Source organism: Mycteria americana, chromosome 1 (assembly GCF_035582795.1).
Source record: "Mycteria americana isolate JAX WOST 10 ecotype Jacksonville Zoo and Gardens chromosome 1, USCA_MyAme_1.0, whole genome shotgun sequence".
Classification (NCBI taxonomy): domain Eukaryota; kingdom Metazoa; phylum Chordata; class Aves; order Ciconiiformes; family Ciconiidae; genus Mycteria; species Mycteria americana.
Genome location: NC_134365.1, coordinates 188,132,681 through 188,152,124, shown reverse-complemented (window position 1 = coordinate 188,152,124; position 19,444 = coordinate 188,132,681). Strand labels below are relative to the sequence as shown.

At 39.2% G+C, this 19,444-nt stretch overlaps 1 protein-coding gene across 4 annotated transcripts in view; it reads left to right on the top strand.

Moving 5' to 3' along the window:
• VWA8 (von Willebrand factor A domain containing 8) overlaps positions 1-19,444 on the top strand; it is a 195,783-nt gene that overhangs the window by 172,172 nt on the left and 4,167 nt on the right. For all 4 annotated transcript variants that reach the window (XM_075488851.1, XM_075488840.1, XM_075488830.1 and 1 more), the window contains exons 41-44: positions 4,417-4,542; positions 6,395-6,553; positions 15,799-15,897; positions 17,113-17,351. In XM_075488851.1, the coding sequence (XP_075344966.1) occupies positions 4,417-4,542; positions 6,395-6,553; positions 15,799-15,897; positions 17,113-17,351 (623 nt within the window). The remainder of the gene's footprint in view (positions 1-4,416; positions 4,543-6,394; positions 6,554-15,798; positions 15,898-17,112; positions 17,352-19,444) is intronic.

Below are 19,444 nucleotides of genomic sequence, written 5' to 3'. Positions count from 1 at the left end.
AAACCACCAGTTTGCCTTTCTTCTAGCAATTGGTCCTGTGGGTTGTTCTAGATTTTAGTAATACTAGTGTTTATATATGGGGTAAATAAAATAAAAAGTGCATTGTTTCTAGGAGGAATCTGCTAATCTTCAGTGACAATTAAAGGAAAATTAATTTTACTCCCTCTAAGACATCTCCGATTAAAAATATTTCTGTTGAAGGCTACCAACCACTGGTATACATATACCTTAGTCTGTTAGTTAGTCACTGTGCTGTGTCTAATCGGTCTCCTTACTTCAGCAATAAAACTGAAACATAGAAAGAAATTACTTGGTATGATCGACAGACTCCCTCTGGGTCAAAAAATCCAATCCCCTGGTACTGCAAGTAAGAAAGGTAACATTTTTCTTTGCCTTACTTATATCTTTAAGCCATTGTGACTACAACAACACTACTATAATCACATATATACACAGAGAACCATTAGCTGGTTTTATTATGAATGTGTCAATTCAGAGAGCTCCTCATATAATGAACATTTAAGATGGTCACGATTAGGTGATTCATGCACCTAATATGTGTGTTCAGGCCATAGGCTTTTGGCTTGTAAAGGCAGGTTTCAATTGAAAAATTTTAGGTATAAATCTCAGTTTTTCCTACGTCATTTATATCTAACTGCTTTTTTTACCACGTTTCTAGTAGACATGCCGCTGGAAGCACACTCTAGGTGTGAAGTGAATAAGTGAATCTTCAGTTTAAAGTCTTTTTTTAGTCTGCCTTATCTATTAGTTAGAGCCAAAATTCTTACATTCAGGGATCACGTTAATCATAATCAAAATATAACATATTTTAACATAAGGAGATGTATCCTGTTGTTTTGTTAAAAAGGTCCTTTTAATATCAAGGCAAAGTCTTATAAGCCTCCGTATTTTATGAGACTTTGCTAACTTCCTGCCAAAATCTATAACAGCTAACCACAGAGCTAGCAAATGTACTTTATGATGAAAAAAACGAACTCACTGAATTTTGAAAAGCTAGGTCATTGAATAAGAGCAATATTGAAAGCAAATTTTTAACTTTATAAAATTTTATACAGATTTTGGTAGGTTTTTTTATTAGAAGATGCATTAGGAAAATGAAGATAAATGATAACAGGAGTTACTTAGTTGCAGAATGCTTTCTGTTAATTGGGTTAATTCTGCTGAGTCCAAGCACGTTTCATGTTATCTTTTTGAGAAAAAAATTATTTGAATTCTTCAGCATGGTACATCATTCAACCCTGATGAAGGACTATGCCTCTGTCTCCCCGTTTTTCTGGATAGTCCTATGTATGCCGTGGCTTCTCCGCTAAAACTGTTTTCTTTCTGTTATCAATCAGACATTCCTCACTTCTCAAATAAGAAGTCAATGGCACTGTCAGTTGCAGTAAACTTTGCAGCTCAGATACCTGTGTGTTTTTAACTTTGTGAAAATCCCAAATTACCTTCTCAGTAGAGAACGCTTTTGGCTTTTTAAAAATGTTTGAGTTTGCTTTGTTTCAAACTCACTGTGTTCACATAATGGAAATATATTGTCCATGTTTATTTAACCTGGATTTTCTTTTCAACATATGCCTTTTTATTGTAAGGCTTGTGAGTTTTTTGAAAATATGTTCCTTTGATTAGGTTTTACATCCCAAGAATCAAAAGGCTGGGATTCAGGTCCAGTTGTTGATGGCTCACAAAAATGAGTAGCAGCAGAAAGAGATGTTTGGAATAAGCTGATACTTGAAAGTGATACATAAATATGGTCTGAGAATGTAATTTCATTGTTCATTTTACTTTGCATAACTCACTGATCTCTGTCAGCTCTTTGAACAACATTAACAAAACATTATGAGTTGTCGTTTATCTTCTGTAGAAGTAGCAAAGCCAGAAGTCCAGGAAATTTGGTCAATGATGAGCTTTCTCCTCTCTCCTAATGCTGGCTGATTCAAAAGCTTATGGTCAGTCAGTCAGTCACTCAGAAAGGCCTTCTTGGATTTTAGATGACTTGCCTTCCAGAAAGTACTTCTCTTTTTATTGATTATTACAGAGGGAATCTGCAGCAACTGTCCCTGTAGCTTCTGAGCATCATTTGGGCACCTACATTTAAACTGGGCAAACCTGAGCCGGTCACCAATTTAGACCATGTGGGAACTGTCTGCTCATAGCAGCAAGAATAAAATAGCGGCAGTCCTATAATAAACATGGCTCAGGGAGCTGACGATGCAAAAACCCTGTGCCCCATCAGTAGTGGTTTTCCGATTTCAGCAGCTAAGGGAACATATGCATAATGTTTTCCCAGAAACAAATGCAGACCACAACTGGCAGTGTTTAATACCATCTTATACCGTTACGAGTTACATATTTAGATGTGATCACTTCACATACACAACTTTTTCTGTGATATTTACAGACATCACAGTTACATTTTGTAATTTTTTTTGTAAATATGCCTTTGGTATCTGTCAGTGAAAAGAGTTACTGCAGTGGTGTATTGTGATCAGCCATTGCCATGCTGATAAGATACAATATCTAGCACATTTTTCTAATTTCAAAAGCAACACAATGAATATATATACAGTATTTTTTCATCAATATGGTCACATTATATTGCAATAGTAATGGGTTGTATGCACTTTCTAGTAAAATATCAAAGCAAGCTATATATGTAATAGTTCTATTTTTCTCTTAAAATTGTAAATGGTTTTAAACTTACGTTGCTTTCAAGCTTATGAAAATTATATATTGAAAATGCTTTGAAGCTTTTTGGTAAAATCTATGTGCATTATATAACACATGTGCTTAAGGGGATTTTTTTCAGCTTTTATGAAAGGAAATAAATTCTTAGGAATTCTGCATGGGAGAGGCAGATGCTAAGTAGTCTAAATAATTTTAGCATTATTTTGGAAAGAGGTTAGGTCAGATTTTGTCGGCATTCTTTCCTATTTTAGGAGAGAATGTCAACTCTCTGTTCCTCCAATAAAATTTCAGTTCAAATACTGGCTTTTGTTCAGTTCAAATACTGACACAACCTAACTAAAAAACCTGTTTGTCACAACTATGTTAATTCTACACTGTAAAAGTAATTAATCAAAACATTTTGCTTGTGGTTTTGAATTATTTCTGCCCACTTATTTTCATAGGTAAGTAGTCCATTAGTCTTGAGTAACTATAGGCTACAGACAGTAGTCCAGAACTCCTTCTTCCATACACACCAAAAAGAAAAACTCATAAATTTTGACCAAAGCAAAAGCAAAGCTCCTCTGAGGCTTAGGAAGCCATCATCTGACTGCTCAGACTGTACAAAATTATAAAGATTTGTCCTCTCAAATCCCAGGCCTGCAGTTTACTGGGGATTTGTAATGTAACACTTCCTGCTCGTCACAGAGCAACTGATTTTCATTCCTGAGAACCAATATTTAAGGCAGTTTGTGACCTGCTGGCTATTTGATTTTCCTCCAGCTGCTGACCAGCAATTTGCTGAGAGTGCAAATGCATTATACATATATAAATTTAAAATCTTCTTTCCTTGCTGGGCTTACTACTAGAATGAACAACTTCAACCTGAAGATTTAAGCAGAAATGAAATAAACCATGAAACCCATGTATGCAGACTTTGCTGTCTTTAGATGGATCTTATGTATTATGAACCATGATGAAGCTATCCATTGAAAACATTCTTAAATGTGTTGTTTATAATATTGAAACACTTGAGTCTTCAATCTGAAGTGCTTGCTTCTATGTACAGGAGTGCCGTGAATATTTGAGTTCCTGGATTGTAATGTGTGTTCATCAAGTCAGGCTGTAGGTAACCAGTGTTCTTTGAAAGAAAATAAAAGAAACATTCAGTGTCTCAGTCTCTTGAGTATCACAATTTTCAAGGCTTTTATTTTAAAATATAAATATAGTTATAATATAAATAATAGATATATTTATAAAATGTAAATAATGACTATTACTTTAAAAGAAACTGCTTACCATTACCTAAGGTAAATACTACTTAGTTTTACCTTTAAGTCACCCAATGTTTTTTTCTTGTGCTGCTTGGATGGCGAACACATAACAAATGGTCAGTTATGCATGTCCTTCTGGTTGTATGTGTTTCTGCACAAGCTACACAGATTTCCAGCACATCTGCAAGAAAAAAGGTTAGCGTTTCCGCAGTCCGCAGTTAAACTCCCATATATGAAATGACTTAAGACAAAATTAGAGAGGGAACGTGTTCTTTGTCAGTGTTAATTTTTCTTTCAGAGAAAAAGAGCAGGACAGCTACGAAAATGAATACGGATTTCTTTGACTTTTGCCAAAACTATCACATCATTACAAAGAAAATTCATTCATATGTCATGTTCAGTGTGTCTTAAATTGCTTAATCACATCACTGAGTGAATTAAGGTTTCTTTTCTGTTGTAGGCCAAGGGTAAGGAAAGACAATGGCTGAGACACCAAGCTGTTGGAGAGCTGGATGATGCCAAAATCATTGATGGGCTGACAGGAGAAAAAGCCATATATAAACGACGGGGAGAACTTGAGCCACAAGTAAGTATCCGGCACGTAGCAGGGAAAGGTAGGGAAGTGCTTAACCAGTTTGCTGTTTTCATAGTGGCTGTACAAATATAAGTGGAGTTTCAGTGAGTTATAGGGATGAGAAACTCAGAAGAATCTTGGGAAGTCCCTGAGACAGACAATCACAAGATAGAAGATTTGATTCACTTCTTATAGTCATAACATGTATTTGCTATTTGCCACTCTCAGAGAGAGGATGCTGACCTAGGCAGTCCTTTGTTTTGAACCAGTGCAACAGGTTTTATGTTCTTATTTTATATTTTATTGAGCTGAAGGCAATTAGCACAAAACATTTTGTTTGTTTGTCTAAGAAAAAGGAAAGTATTTTCTCATTAAATTTAATTTAATTTTCGATAATAAATACCCTGATACCCTGGGAAGTTTAAAAAAAAAAAAGGTGTTTTACAAATGTCTTCTCCTTATTACATGGTATGCAAAGAATTTCAACTTCCACAGATATTTGGATTTACAAGAATAAAAGTTATAATGGGAAAAAAGTGCGAGGAAAAGCCATTAAGATTCGATAAAGTTGTCTGTCCTATGACTCAATTCAGCCATTCCTTAGAAGACATTATCGTTAGGCCTGTGTGAGTCAGCAATAGAGAAACCACTTGAATCAGACCAGCAAAACCTGGCCAAAACTGGTGGTGCTAGTCCATAATATAATATTTAACAGTAATACTTAATGGCAGATTGCAATTTTTAACTACACGAAGAATTTCTTTTAAATAGCTGAGTACAGCATCTTTTTGCACGTCAGCTACCCACATCTGATGAATCCCTGATATTATTTTTTTATGCTACTTGGTCCTGATGTCTGTTGCTTTGAACAGTTTATGGAACTTGGCACTGCCTGTATGAAAGATCAATAAGGGAAAAGTGATTAGATCTTAATTTCTCTTTTTTTTTTCAAAATGTATTTACTCAATGTATCAGTTTTAAGGTTTTGTAAAAATAATTCAATTAGGAAAAAAAAGGACACCTTTAAGTTTTGAACAAAAACCAAAATAAATGTAGGATTTAATGGGCCCTCTCTCTCCCTTTGTTTTTGGGAGGACAGGGATGCCACAGTCCATTAAGAGAGTAATTAAAAGAATAAAGCACACAAATTCTTGCAACCCTTTACAGGTAAAAGAAGCATTTTAGTTATTTGTTTTTAATGTGACTCATTTTTTGCCAGATCATCTTTAATAGCCTTGTACTTGAATCCAGACTCATCTCATTGCACACTAAATAAAACACCTCCCTTGAATGGACTGTGCCAAAAATTGTTAAAACAGATGGGGATTGTTTTCAGGAAAAAATAATGGTTTCAGCATCAGAATGAAGAAGAAACTAGTAGTTAATTAGAACAAGATTTCAAACATTTTTGGAATGTTATTAACCTCAGCAGACAAGTTTTTACAGTCTTATATGGGTCCCTGTTAGTACCATAAGCCAAGCAAAAGCATTTCCATTATGAGCCTTGGCAGGAAGAGCAAATTTGAGAGTCTCTTTACTGAAATAAAATATTAAGAATCAAAACTGAGACAGAAAAAGTATTTTCCTGACAAGCATGTGTGGAATTTTTTGACGTATTTTATTTCCAGTCATTGAAGGTGAGGGGAAAGAATGAATTGAGGTATCTGTTAAGTAACTGGTTTGAAACAGTTAGAAAAAAGGTTAAAATGTTTTTGGTCTTTTTTAAAAAATAATCAGTGTTTGCTGGATAAAAGTTTCTTGCTTCGCAGAGTGCGTTGGGTTCTCTTTTGGAAATGTTTTATCCTTGCTGATGTTTAGCTTTCCCACTGAGATGGGGCTTTTTTCTGCTGTGTTTCCCTGTCAGCCTGGGAGCCCCCAGCAGAAACCTAAACGCTTGCGCCTAGTGGTGGATGTTTCTGGTAGCATGTACCGCTTTAACGGGGTGGATGGACGACTGGAACGCTCCATGGAGGCTGTCTGCATGGTCATGGAAGCTTTTGAGAATTATGAGCACAAATTCAAGGTAATTACAGCTGGTCTAGGAGCTCTGTGGTTATTGCACAGGCTGTGTGGAGCAGTGGAAAAAGTGTTTCAGCAGTCAGTCTAGCCAAAGAACATTATTCATTCCCGCAAGGAAATAAAGACATTAATCTGTTTCTAGCAACCTGAAAAATAATACTAGTGAATGGATAAGAAACATTACACGCTTCAGCAGGGGAGAATTCAATCTAAGACTTTTAAGACTTCGATTTAGTGAAATATGCTGCCTTTTTCTGTATTTATCTGTTTATTTGTTTCTTTGAGCAGAAATGCTTAAGCCTGCGGAACACAAGTAAATAAGAGCTTCAGGACATGCAAAGATGCCCAGCCTTTCCATCTGCCCAGAGTACAGACAGTAGTACTTTGTCATGGGAAAAGACCAAACTCCTTTGTCCATTACTTGTGTTCTCTTCCAGTTACCTGGAAGGAAGCAAGAAAATAATTTCTTATACTGAAAGATATTATGTTCCAAATGTTATTTAATGGTAGCCTGCAAAGGAAATGTAAATAAATTTTATACTCTTTTTTGTCTCAGTAAGCCTAAACAAGGTCTAGGGTATGTTTCTTTAACCTTAAAAGAAACAGGAATAGTCAGTCTCAAGTTAATACTTGACAAACTCAATGTTTAATGGAAGAATAAAGGTGTCCAATGCCTTTACTGAAGAGCATCTCAAACAGAAGACTTAAAATACATCTGAGCAAAATGTAAAATCTCCTAAACAAAATTCATAGAAAACAGTCCAGATCAATTTAGCCAGGTCTGCTTCACATTGTTCCTCCGGCAGCATAATCCTATAATTCTGTTCTTCCGTAGAACCTCCTGTACAGAAACAGGCCATGTGGAGGCATGTACTTCTAGAATGTCTTCTAAAGTACAGTCATGCAGACTTCCATTTGTCAGGGAAGAGGCTATAAAAGGAGACAGGCATTATGTTTTTAGCCTACTTTCCTAAGGAGACGAGGAGTGTGCTACCATACTCTCTGGCAGTCATGCTTTCTCCCCTTTAAACATGCTTAAACAGAGTATGTTGCCCAATTTCAAACAGATTTGAAACAGTGGTTTTGTTCCCAAAGACACTAAATTCCTGCAAATGTCATGAAGATAGGCCAGATAGAGAGTTTGTTTGTATTCCTGTTCGAGAAAAATGCTGTGACGATAAGCTTAGACCTTAGCCCGGAGAAGCCATGTGGGAACTCAACTGCAATTAAGAAAATCATGGAAAATAAGGAGTTTATTGGTTCAACTGCTCATGCGTCTCCTGCTCACCCTTAATAGAAAGCTGATGACAGATATTAACAGGGCAGTGTAATTCCACAACACAATTTGTGTAGCTTGGTAAATCGGGCATATCTGAGCACCACGCATAGTAGTACAGCCAAATGCAGGATCATTCACAAAGGAAGATGAAATAGAAGTAGTGGACACAATAATAAATATGATATATTGGGGTATAGTCAACATGGCTTTTGTAAAGGGAAGTAATGCATTCTGAAGAGTCTATATGTATGTGACAGGCAAGGTTGGTTGATAGAGTCTCCATAGCCAAAAGCATTTGACAAAGTCCCTCACCAGAGGCTTACTAAGAAATGATACTACTTTGAGGATAAAAAGGAAAGCCTTCAGAAGGATGAACTACTACTTAAAATATAGAAAACAGACTAAGTGGTCATTTTTTAGAGTGAAGAAGTGCAGGAAGGTCAGTGGTGGAACTGTATTGGGATTTGTGCCAGAGCCCATGTTGATATATTGTTCTATATATTCATAAGTAATCTATAAAAGGGGATGGATAGTGAGGTGACAAAAGTTGCTGGTTGTATGAAGTTATTTGGGAAACAAAAAGGGAAATCCAGTTGCAAGAAGTTGGAGAAGGACCTGGCCATAAATGGTGACTGGGAAATAAAATGGCAGATGGTGCTCAGTGCTATTAAATGTAAAGTGCTGCAGATGGAAGAAAACAATTCTGATTTTAAATACACAGTGAGGAAGTCTCAGCTATCTATTAGTGCTCATTCTCAGCTATATAGCGTTCAACAAAGAAATCTTGTAATTATGTTGTATGGTTCTTTGAACACTCAGTGCCCACCAGCTGTCAAAAAAGCTAATTGAATGTTAGAAACTATTAGCAAAAGAACAGAGAATAAAGCAGAAAGCATCAGAATGCCTCTGTAAACATCCATATCATCCAAGCATTCACATCAGCAGTAATGTGTGCAACTTTGGTCCCCTATCTCACAAAAGTTCTTGTAGAGCTGAAAAAGAAGAAAGGGTGAGAAAGATTACAAAGGTTATGGAAGTGTCCCCATACAAGAAATGGCTAAGTAGGCAGGAACTTCTCAGTTTGGAGGAGATAAAAATCAAGGAGTTGATAAAATCTTCAGTAAAATGGAAACAGTGACCAGGGGACAGTTGTTCATTCTGTTCTACTACAGCCATTCTGCTCTTGTTATGAACAATTAATTATTTTACATTTACACAACAGAGGACAGTGGCTTAGAAGGTGATGACACTGAAAAAAAGATGTAGTGCAGTGGTAGATAATCAGCTGTCCTTATTTCCGTTGCAGCTCTATAGCTGAGAACCCATATGTGACCCTCAGGTACATGGTAAAGGAATAATATGTAGAAGTACAGACAGACAGCCCACTCCGCAGAATTCGTAAGATCGTTAAGAACTGTCTTCAGTTCCGGGATTTTAAAATCTGTTTCATTGCCTTTCAAACCCCTCTGTGTCTATTACAGATTATTATATTTTGCTTGGCAATAGTTGCTATTGGCCAGTGTTTTGCTCCGCACATAGATGAAACCCTGTATTTGGCCATGCAAATAGCTCAAAGTGCAGTTAGTTGTAACAGTAAATGTGCCTCTCTAACAACCACTTGCCATATATAAAAACACTTACACCAAAAACGTGCAGTTATTAGATATGAAAATTGCCACTCTTTGATGATAGTAAGACCAGAGCAGTAATGCTATCCTTACAGTCTCTGAGTCAAGAGAGCTGTAAGGCCAATTTTATACTTAAAATAAAAGTGGTGAGGAAGATGCTGGAAATTTTAGTGACGTACCAAGGAAAAAAAGTTGTCTTCAGCTTCTACATCTGTTCAACTTCAATTGCCTCTAGGGTAACTATCCTCCATTTAAGGGCTCCTTCCACTGGATAGAGAACTTTGGGGGGCCAGTAACAGCCCGTTGATTCAAGGCTGGCCAGATCCAGTGTGAACTCTGTCAACTTCAGAGCTGCTTTTGCCAAAGGGAAGAAAAGTATTTTTCTTCCTCCACATCTCTCTGAGATGCCTCATTGGGATTTGATTCACTCTAAGCATAATATCTACAAGAGTAGACCAGAGATGACTAGGACAGCAGACAAGATGTGTGGCCTTATGTTTCACTGGCCACTGAAGTCATCCCCCAAAATGAGCACAAACAGAGGCATTTAACAGCTAGTCATGTTGGAACCATATTCTTAACATGATCCAGTGATTAGGCTAAAGTATCTCTTTTTAGCCTACATTTCACAGGCTTCTCATACGAGAAATCTCCCATGCATGTGCTATTTGACTCTTTGAGTCATTCCTTTGATAAAAATCAATAGCATTTCTGAAATCTCCAGCTCAAAAATACAGATTTGTGTGTGTGTGTGTGTGTGTATGATCTGGTGTGGCAGTTGCTACACCTGCATGAAAGCGATCAGTAACCAGAACATGTGCCAGTTCCTGAGTTTCTAATGAGTGTAATTAGGTCTTCAGAGAGTAAGAGAGCCAGTGATTGTTTAAAAATATCAGTGACTCTGGTCTGTAAAACACTGACACTTTGCAAGATGCTGCTGATTTTTCTCAGGACAAAGCTGAAGTTTGGGTATGTCTGCAAAAATAGCATACATTTCTCATGTCTGAAAGAGGATGCGAAAAAAGAGAAAAGAACACACAACTGTGTTGTGTGCAATGAGAAATCTGCGATTTACCACTTTTTTCTTTCTCTTCCTTATCCTCTTCTTGCCTTCCAAGAGTGGTTTTATAAAAATAGACTTTTTTGGCCTTTAGATATGCCTGCTGTTATCTGTTCCTGTTGTAGCCCCATCTGCAAGGGTCACAACAACATGCGCTGCAAATTTGAGGGGTTTCTTGTACAACTTGTGTGGAACCTGGGGGACCATCAGGCTTGTTGAGCAAAGCAAAGGGGATTTACATAGTAAAGTTCCCTTCTGCTGTCTGAGTGCAGTGCAAACTTTGGAAACCAATTCTTGGTTCAAGATCACTTTTCAGCTGGTGCTTGGTTTAGTTCTCTGCTAAATAAGGTTGTGAATCAATCAGATGGGCTTTTCCTTGGTTGTCTTATCCTACCAGCTGAACTTTCCCCATGTGTGGTACCCCTTCGTATCACTGATGATGTTGATTGTCTGATTGGTCTTTACAGCACTGAATGAAGGTGCAGAATACTTTCTCCCTGCCTTCTTATACAGAAGAGCTAAGTATTGGGTGTGTGACTGTACCAAGCAGGTAACGAAGTTATCCTTCATAAAACGTCAGACAAGTGCCAGCAGGTATTTGTCAGCTGTTTATGCTTGCGTAGGACAACCTGCCTGCTTCCATTTCCCAGAAGTGCAGGCAGTGAATCATTCCTTGTCAAGGGGGAAATGGGAGGCTCATCCCACAGTCGGGAAATGCATTTAAATTAACAGCCATGTTTCAAAGCCCTCCTCCAATGTCATCTCATCCATGCTTCCTCTGAAGTGCTTTATTAAAGAAAAGAGTGGGAGTAACTGAGATAATATAAGCCACATTCTCAGTCTCATCCTAATAATGGAAATTAAATACGTTCCTACAAATGCCCCTTGGCCCCTTTAAATGTGTGGATGCATCAGTGCATCACCTATATATGTAAGTTATGAGAAGCAAGTTATTTTGCAGGATTAAAGTTCTTATATCTTTTGTACATCTCATTTTAGGTGCCAGTTATTTGAAAATGTACAGAACGGCAGTTTGTTCTAGCCGAGGTAGTATTACATCTGTCATGCAAACCATATGGTTTTATATCATCCCTAATTACTGTCATTTGCACACATGATGGCAGATTTAGGAGGCATGTCCAGTAAATTATCCAACAGCAATTTTAAGAAGCCTTTAAAGTATTGTGAGTGGTTCAATAAATGGCATGTTATGTAACTGGTAGGAAAAGCCTGAATTGTTATTTATAGCAATAGTAAAGGGATATTGCAGATTTTATATGCCCATTTCAGCATTCCCCATTTGTAGAATATACTATGGAGGCAGCACTGTTAATTCAGGAAAAAAAGAAATGTTCTGCATGCTTGGCAGAATAGTTTCTTTTAATAATAAACAAAACAAAAGGTTTGAAATAAATTCAGAAAAAAATAGTGTTCAGTGTTGTCCAAAGAAGAGATGAATTTATAAAGATCGAGCCCTCCAGCAGAGGCCTGTCCAATTCGCACTGCCTTTACATTCAGCATGCGTCTTCTTTCAGCTTTTTAAATGCCTTCAGAAATTAAACCTTTTGGCATGGCAGCTGCAGAAGACAAAGTCTTCCATTTTACCCATTTTAGGCAGCAGCAACCATCCATTCAGTGCAAAATGTGACAGCGGAATAGGGATTGTTTTAACCTGTAAGGAAAGAAACCAACAAAATGATGCTATTTCGAGAGACATGTTTACATATTGCGTACTCACAGCTCTGAATAGGCTATTGGAAAACGAGCCGCTGTCTACCACAATAATAAATTAATTCAATGAAGCTTGCACTGTGGCAAACAAGTATTTTGCTGCTGGATTTGTCCTGAGAGCCTATGTTTGCAATCTATTTTGCAAAACAAAACAAAAGTCAGGTCCAAGTAAGATCGTATCACAGGCTCTTCTCTCACTTTTAACTCCATCCACATAAATTCTCCTAGGGAATTTATGAGAAAAATGCATTGGGTCCCTGCTTCTCAGAGGCCCTTTTTCTGTGCTGCTCTTTAGCTCCAGCACTCGTGCAAAGGAAGGAAACTGATTTTGACAAAGCGTGCATGTGTCTGCACGTGTGGGGGTTCCCAGCTGGCCAGGGCTGTGGAGCTGTCTGCACCTTTTCTTTAAAATGAGTGCACCAAGATCACATCAAATCACTCAGGGTTCATTTTACTAGAACACAAATTAGAAGGAGGTAATAATTTACTGAAAGAAAACCTGGATGAGAGATTTAAATCCTCCTTCTTTGCCCTTGCAGAGTGGGGTTCTTCGCTCCCGTTTTACTGTCCCAAACTCTGTTTTGCTAAGCTGCGGTAGACTCCATACATTCCCGTGGGGAAGCATCTCCCTTCTGTCACCTCCAAAGCTTGGCTGTGAGCCTGCTCCCATCCCTCCCTCCCAGGGAGGGTCTCCAGGCTGCAGTCTTATGCTGACTTAAGTCAATCCAAGTCAGTGCTGCTACGTCCCTGTCCCCACCTTTGCCGGGGCACAAGTACTCATCTGACCTCGCAGTTTGGAGAGCTAAACTGCCCAAAAGAAGCCTCATGGTCATTAGCTTTTGGCCGCTCCTGGTCCTTGACTTGACTTCCAGGTGATCAGAGGACCATAAGGACCAGCACGTGAGGGCTGGTGACCACAGCGCTTCTCCTCCGCAGCGCAGGTGCTCAGGCACAGCGGGATCTCCCCCTGCTTTTGGTGAGGCCCCACTTGACCCAGGATGCAGCAGCCAGGACAAAGCAAACAGGCACTTCTTCCCTACCGCCTCGCCACACTTTTTTAATCACAAATAGCATAGTAAACTGTCGGCAAAGAAACAAGGAAGCAGATAACATCTTTTAAATATAAGTACGTGTACTCCGGCGCATGCATGAGCACACACGGAGAATAATACAGCGAGCCAAGGAGGGAGCAGACAGGACATGATGTTCTCAGGTAAATGGCTTTACATGCCTGCGATAGTTTGCTCAGATCATTTCAGTCTCACCTTGCCCATACCGGGGTTGTATGTTCCCACCTTGTGCAAGAATGTGGAGGGGACCCAACCGTAGGGTCAACCTCTGGTGTTTCATCTAGGAGCTACAGCAGTTCCCTTTATACAGACTGTCACACTGAGTTTACACCCAGCCTTTCTGAGCTGAAAGGTTGGTCCGTTATTAGTGTGTGCCAAGAACCAAAATGATATTCCCAAATAGCAAAGTTTGGCCTGTTCCCATGAACTCAATATGGCAGAGCTGATACCAGGACAGCTGGTGGGAGAGGTCCATGAAATGCTGGGACGGAGCTCGTTATGAAAGAATCAGGCTTCTTTGTACACAGGAGGATGACAGCATTTTGCTTTACATAATTAGGTGGTTGATTTAAAAGTCATACAGAATACAAAACTGCTCAGCAAAGGATGTGCAGGGTTTCGTAATTAAGAGCCTACCCTGAAGATCTGTGGACATTTCTGACATTACATAAGAACCACATTAGCACTGTATATTTTCCGCTCCATTAAACCACTGCTTTATTTAGTTCCTCTGATTCGAATAATCTCTAGTTTTTAAAGCAATACACATGCACGCTCTCTTTGTGTGTGGTTCACGTTCTGGATTTATTCCTGTATTAATTCAGAAGTATGTTGAATGTAACCTCAATGTTATTCTTAAAATTTGTGTATTTTCATTTGCCATGTTGTTTCTCCAGGAAAGGTAATGGTTTGGGGAAGACAGAAGCCCCAGATAAATATTCATCAGGAAAGAGAGAGTCTGAAGCATTATTGGGGATAAGAAATAGGTTTTGAAGAGAAAGCATGTGTCAAACTGGAAGCTTTACGTGAGGCTGGGGAGCAAACACAAGAAATGGAAGAGCTGAGGAGAACAGGAATGGGAAAAGCCAACAGAACAGAATGAAATGGAAGTACGTGGGGACTAGGTTATGTAAAGATTTCCTAGGGGAAGGAAGTCTGGGTCATGTGAGGCTGTCATAAAATGGTCTGACCCTGGGTGAAATAATGTGGCACGTTTGCTGTTTTGCAGAGGGAGGTGTCACCTTTAAAAATGTTCCAGCTGCTATAGCTTGCTTTTACTCTTGATATATTTTTAAGCAAATTAGTGGTATGGAAACAATTAAAAAGAGCTTTGTCGATAAAGAATGCCATTTCCCCAGTCTCCGGAACCCGACTTACACCAAGTAAAGTAGTTTTCAATAGGAAAGAAAATTCAGAAAGTCTTAGAGGATGAGACCTGCCTTTCAGCAAATGATTATGTGGGAATTACGGCTGGTGAACCCAGCAGGGACCTGTAGGCAGTACTTGAATAAAAGGTAACAGAAAGGCAAAATATTGCACAGGGCTCCCTGTCAACTAAAGACAGGTCTGTGCCAGCTAGTCAGGAGAAAACACAGGCGTGTTCGTGTTGAGGAATTGCCAGCTCAGGTCTCTCCAGGCTCAGGATCCATGCACTGTGCTCTATTATTTGGTGTAGACAGCTCTTAAATCCACTTTTGTCCTGCTCATGAATTTCCCCTGGGGTGACTGCCATGTCCACAACACAAAGGGCAGGTCAGGACCTTGCCATAACTCAGCTTGTCTTGGTTTTCATCTATCGACAATAAAAATCTCACATAAAACAAAGGTCTTCCCAATACTACATTATTTGTTCAACAAGATATTTGAACTATTACAGCTCTACATGTCATGTTTTTGCAGCATCTTTCACAGGAGAATGATGTGGCGACCATCTCCTTTGAAAACGTACAGAGACTCTTGGAATTCACTTCTCTACACACTTTCAGCAATGACTTTGATCTGTTATGCACAAAAATAAGGAGTACTGATTTTCAAAAAAGAAGGCTTGTAATACTTTTTTTTTCAGAGCAGAATGAGGTCACAAAAAAGATCCCTCAAACATGGGAGCTACTCAAACAATGCACTTCTTGTTTGTCAGACTCAAGAGGACGAAAATTGCTACTTTAAGAAAATAAGTGGACAATGTAAGAGGGCAAGGTCTTGATCTTATGCATCACCGCTCCGCAAGTGGTGGGATGATGTGAAAAACAGACCATGGAAATAAGTAACTGTTCTTTAATGTCATTATTTAGCAATTTTTTCCCATGTTTTCATGTTGGTGAGAAATTGCAAGTAGTTCCCTTAAGCAGCTCATAAACAGAAGCAGGGAACAGTATTTGGATTTTCTTGTTGAAAGCAAATTGCCTTTGATCTGTCTCGTGTCATTGTGACCCAAGGGCCCTTCGTGACTAACAGCTGACTGATGAAGTTTCTTTCTTGCAGTATGACATTGTTGGACATTCAGGAGATGGCTTCGACATCACCTTGGTTGGGAGTGACAAAGTACCCAAGAATAATAAGCAAAGATTAGAGATTCTTAAGGTAAATCCTACTGATAAGTGATGATGGATAACTAAGGATTTTATGCCTGCAAAGATAAAATTGTAGGTAGGTCACAGGATGCAAAACATAAGGAGAGTGAAATAAAAGAAAGACAAGAAAGCGAAATCTGTGTATTTGCATAAAGCTGAAACGGGACCTTTCAGAGACTTGGCAGAAAAGAAATTGTGCCAAAATAGTAGAAGCTAGATTTGCCTTATTCTGGACTGCTGTGTCATAAATGTGTCATTTTGACTGCCTGTCAAAGGATATAGAAAGTTCCAAACATTATACAGTGATATAGATAGCTCTACCTAGATAATGTGGTAGTTATTATTAGTAGGTAATTATTAGTGTGTAAGTGACTAATTTAAACGGTAGAGGGATACCAGGTCATTGATTTAGCCTAGTACCCTCAAAAAGTGATGTGTCACAGTAGCAGTGGGAAAACGTGTCAATATTAGACTCAAAATGTGTTAAATCACAATTGCAAAGTGAGTGCATTCATCAAGACTTTACTGCAATAGGATGCAGAAAAATTGCGTATATTGTAGGATTTACCTAGTTGGCAGCTTGATAGGTTAGAACTGTGTATTTGAGCTTCCTTCAAAAAGTATTTTTAAAAGATCAGCAGTTACTTGGGTTAGAAGGACTGGATTTTCTAATACCTGCGATTCCTTGCCTTCTTCATAGGAAACAGCTTCATCAATGCAAACAGTGTATTTATTTCATAAAAGCTCAAACAAACCATTTCAGCATTTTAAAACCTTACTGCCAATGTCAGGATTCAAATATTTGGTAACAACTCTAGTGCTATTAGGGTTTGGAAGTCTAGTGCAGATTATAAACAGGTAGGAGTCGGTCACAGTATTAGGAAACTAAGCCCTGTTTTCTTCCTTAAATAGATAGGAATGTAGCTACTCAAACTGCAGCTAATCGACGTATTTTACCTTCCTTAAGGTCCAGTCTAATTCTGTCCATGCGTGGATTTTGCTTGTTTGACACACTGTGTTTTTAAGAAGTGATGCCTGTCTTAAAATACAACGCATTATGTACAAAAAGCTGCATCTTCTGTAGTGTCTGGAGCACTGTCCACCTTTCTGAAGCATCCCCTAATATAGCATAACTGAATATTTGCTCCCACCTGTGCCAGCTGAAATGAATGTTTATTCACAAAGTCACCTTACGTATTTCCACTTGGTTATGCTGTGCACACAGATCATGCATGCCCATGCTCAGTTCTGCATGAGTGGAGACCACACCTTGGAAGGGACAGAGCATGCCATTCGTGAAATCGCCAAGGAAGAGGCTGACGAGTATTTTGTTATCGTCTTGAGTGATGCAAATCTCGAGCGATACGGTATTCAGCCATCAAGGTTTGCCCAGGTCTTGACCACCAATGCTCAAGTCAATGCTTTTGCAGTATTTATAGGATCCTTAGGAGACCAGGCAGATAGGTAAGTATATTTGTTTTATCCCTAATATAACCTTCTTTGTTTCCATTCATCATAAATCTAAACTATGCTTTTATTGCAGTGAAGTTAGGCACAGTTGCCCATGCTGTGTTACACACTAAGGTTTTGATCATAGAATCATAAAATCGTAGAATGGTTTGGGTTGGAAGGGACCTTTAAAGATCATGTAGTCCAAACCTCTGCCATGGGCAGGGACATCTTTCACTAAATCAGGTTGCTCAAAGCCCCATCCAGCTGCCCTTGAACACTTCCAGTGATGGGACATCCACAACTTCTCTCGGCAACCTGTTCCAGTTTGTCTCACCACCCTCATCATAAAAAATTTCTTCCTTATGTCCAATGGAAACCTACCCTCTCTCAGTTTAAAACCATTGCCCCTTGTCCTGTCACTACAGGCCCTGGGAAAAAGTCTCTCTCTGTCCTTCTTATGAGCCCCCTTTATATATTGAAAGGCCACGATAAGGTCTCCCCGGAGCCTTCTCTTCTCTAGGCTGAACAGCCCCTTCCCTGAACAACAGCCTTTCTTCATAGGAGAGCTGTTCCAGCCCTCTGACCATTTTCATGGCCTTCCTCTGGACCTGCTCTAACATGTCCATGTCTGTCTTGTGCTGGAGACCCCAGAGCTGGGTGCAGTACTTCAGATGAGGTCTCACCAGAGTGGAGCAGAAGGGGAGAATCACCTCCTGCGACCTGCTGGCTACACTTCTTTTTATGCATCCCAGGATTGATGGGTTTTCTGGGCTGCGAGTGCACATTGCCGGCTCATGTCCAAGTTTTCATCCATCATTCTCGTTTTTTTTATGTACTGTCAAGAAGCAGTAGCTTTGCCTTGTATCAGGAAGGAGACTGGTTCATGGGTCCTTGCAGTTATGGCCGGCTAGTTCAGAGCATTCTGAGCATCCAAAGGGAGCACCTGAAGCCATCCTCCCACTGGAGGATGTGCACTATCCCCATATGTAATATCACTACGTAGTCATGACGGAGACATGGTGCCTTTGCCGTTGCCCAGTATGGGGTTTCAATGCATGTGGGCCTAAGAAAAGAGATTAAAGCAAGAGAAGCTGGAGTTTAACGGTCTTTAAAACTGCCAAAAATTTGACTCAGATACTACCCTTGTGTTAGAGACCTAAATTCTTTGGAGAGTCTGAGCCAATATGCCTATTTTTAGCGCTACTACATAATTTCACTTTAAATTGTTTGGGCACAGGGAAAAATAAGGAAATTCTGTCCCAGGTGATGGTCCATATCCACCAAGGATATACCTATATCAGCAAAGGATATAGGATATCTACTTGGCGGTATCTAAAGGATATCTATTTGGTGGATACCTATATCCACCAAGGATATACCTATATCAAGGATATACCTATACCAGCAAAAAGCTGGTATAGCCACAAACATCAACAGTGCCGTTTCTGCTTCTGCCGTTTCTGCTTCTAGTCTTCAACTAGAGCAGAATGAGAGAAGGCCCAAGGGAACTGGCCCTCGGTACGTAGTTTTTATCAGAAAAGGGTTGAAAGATGCAGCTGCACAGCCAGGTTTAGTCATGTCTGCAGGTCTGTACATCAGAGCTGCGTTATGCATGAAGAAAGAATCCATTCTGAAGGATTGTAATTACAGAAGGTCCTTTTACTTCTGCTAGGAATTAAAAAAAAAGCATTGACCATATCCTGCTGTGTAAGAGGAGATCTTATAATTGCCTAGTTCACTGGGTATGGAAAACACACACAATGCTGTCGCTGAAATGCATTTCTATGTACGTGGAAGTGCAGAATTAGACAAAGCCTTCCTGTAACTGCTGTGGGGGAAGGAGAAGGGAATTCTCTGTGGCAGCTTTTTTAAAGCTCACTTTAAAAGTGAGACTTAACTCAGCATTGGAGAAATGGGATGGAGCATAAACTCCTTTAAAAAGCAGTGAAAAAATAAATTCCAAGCTTACTGACTGGACATGAGGGAGATGGGGTTTGTAATGTGCATCTTGTTTAGCTTTTTTAAGGGGGGCTAAGCTGTGAATAAAAATGTGTCAGGTTAATATTGGCAGAAAAATGTCTTTCCATCTAAGCTGCTGCAATCTC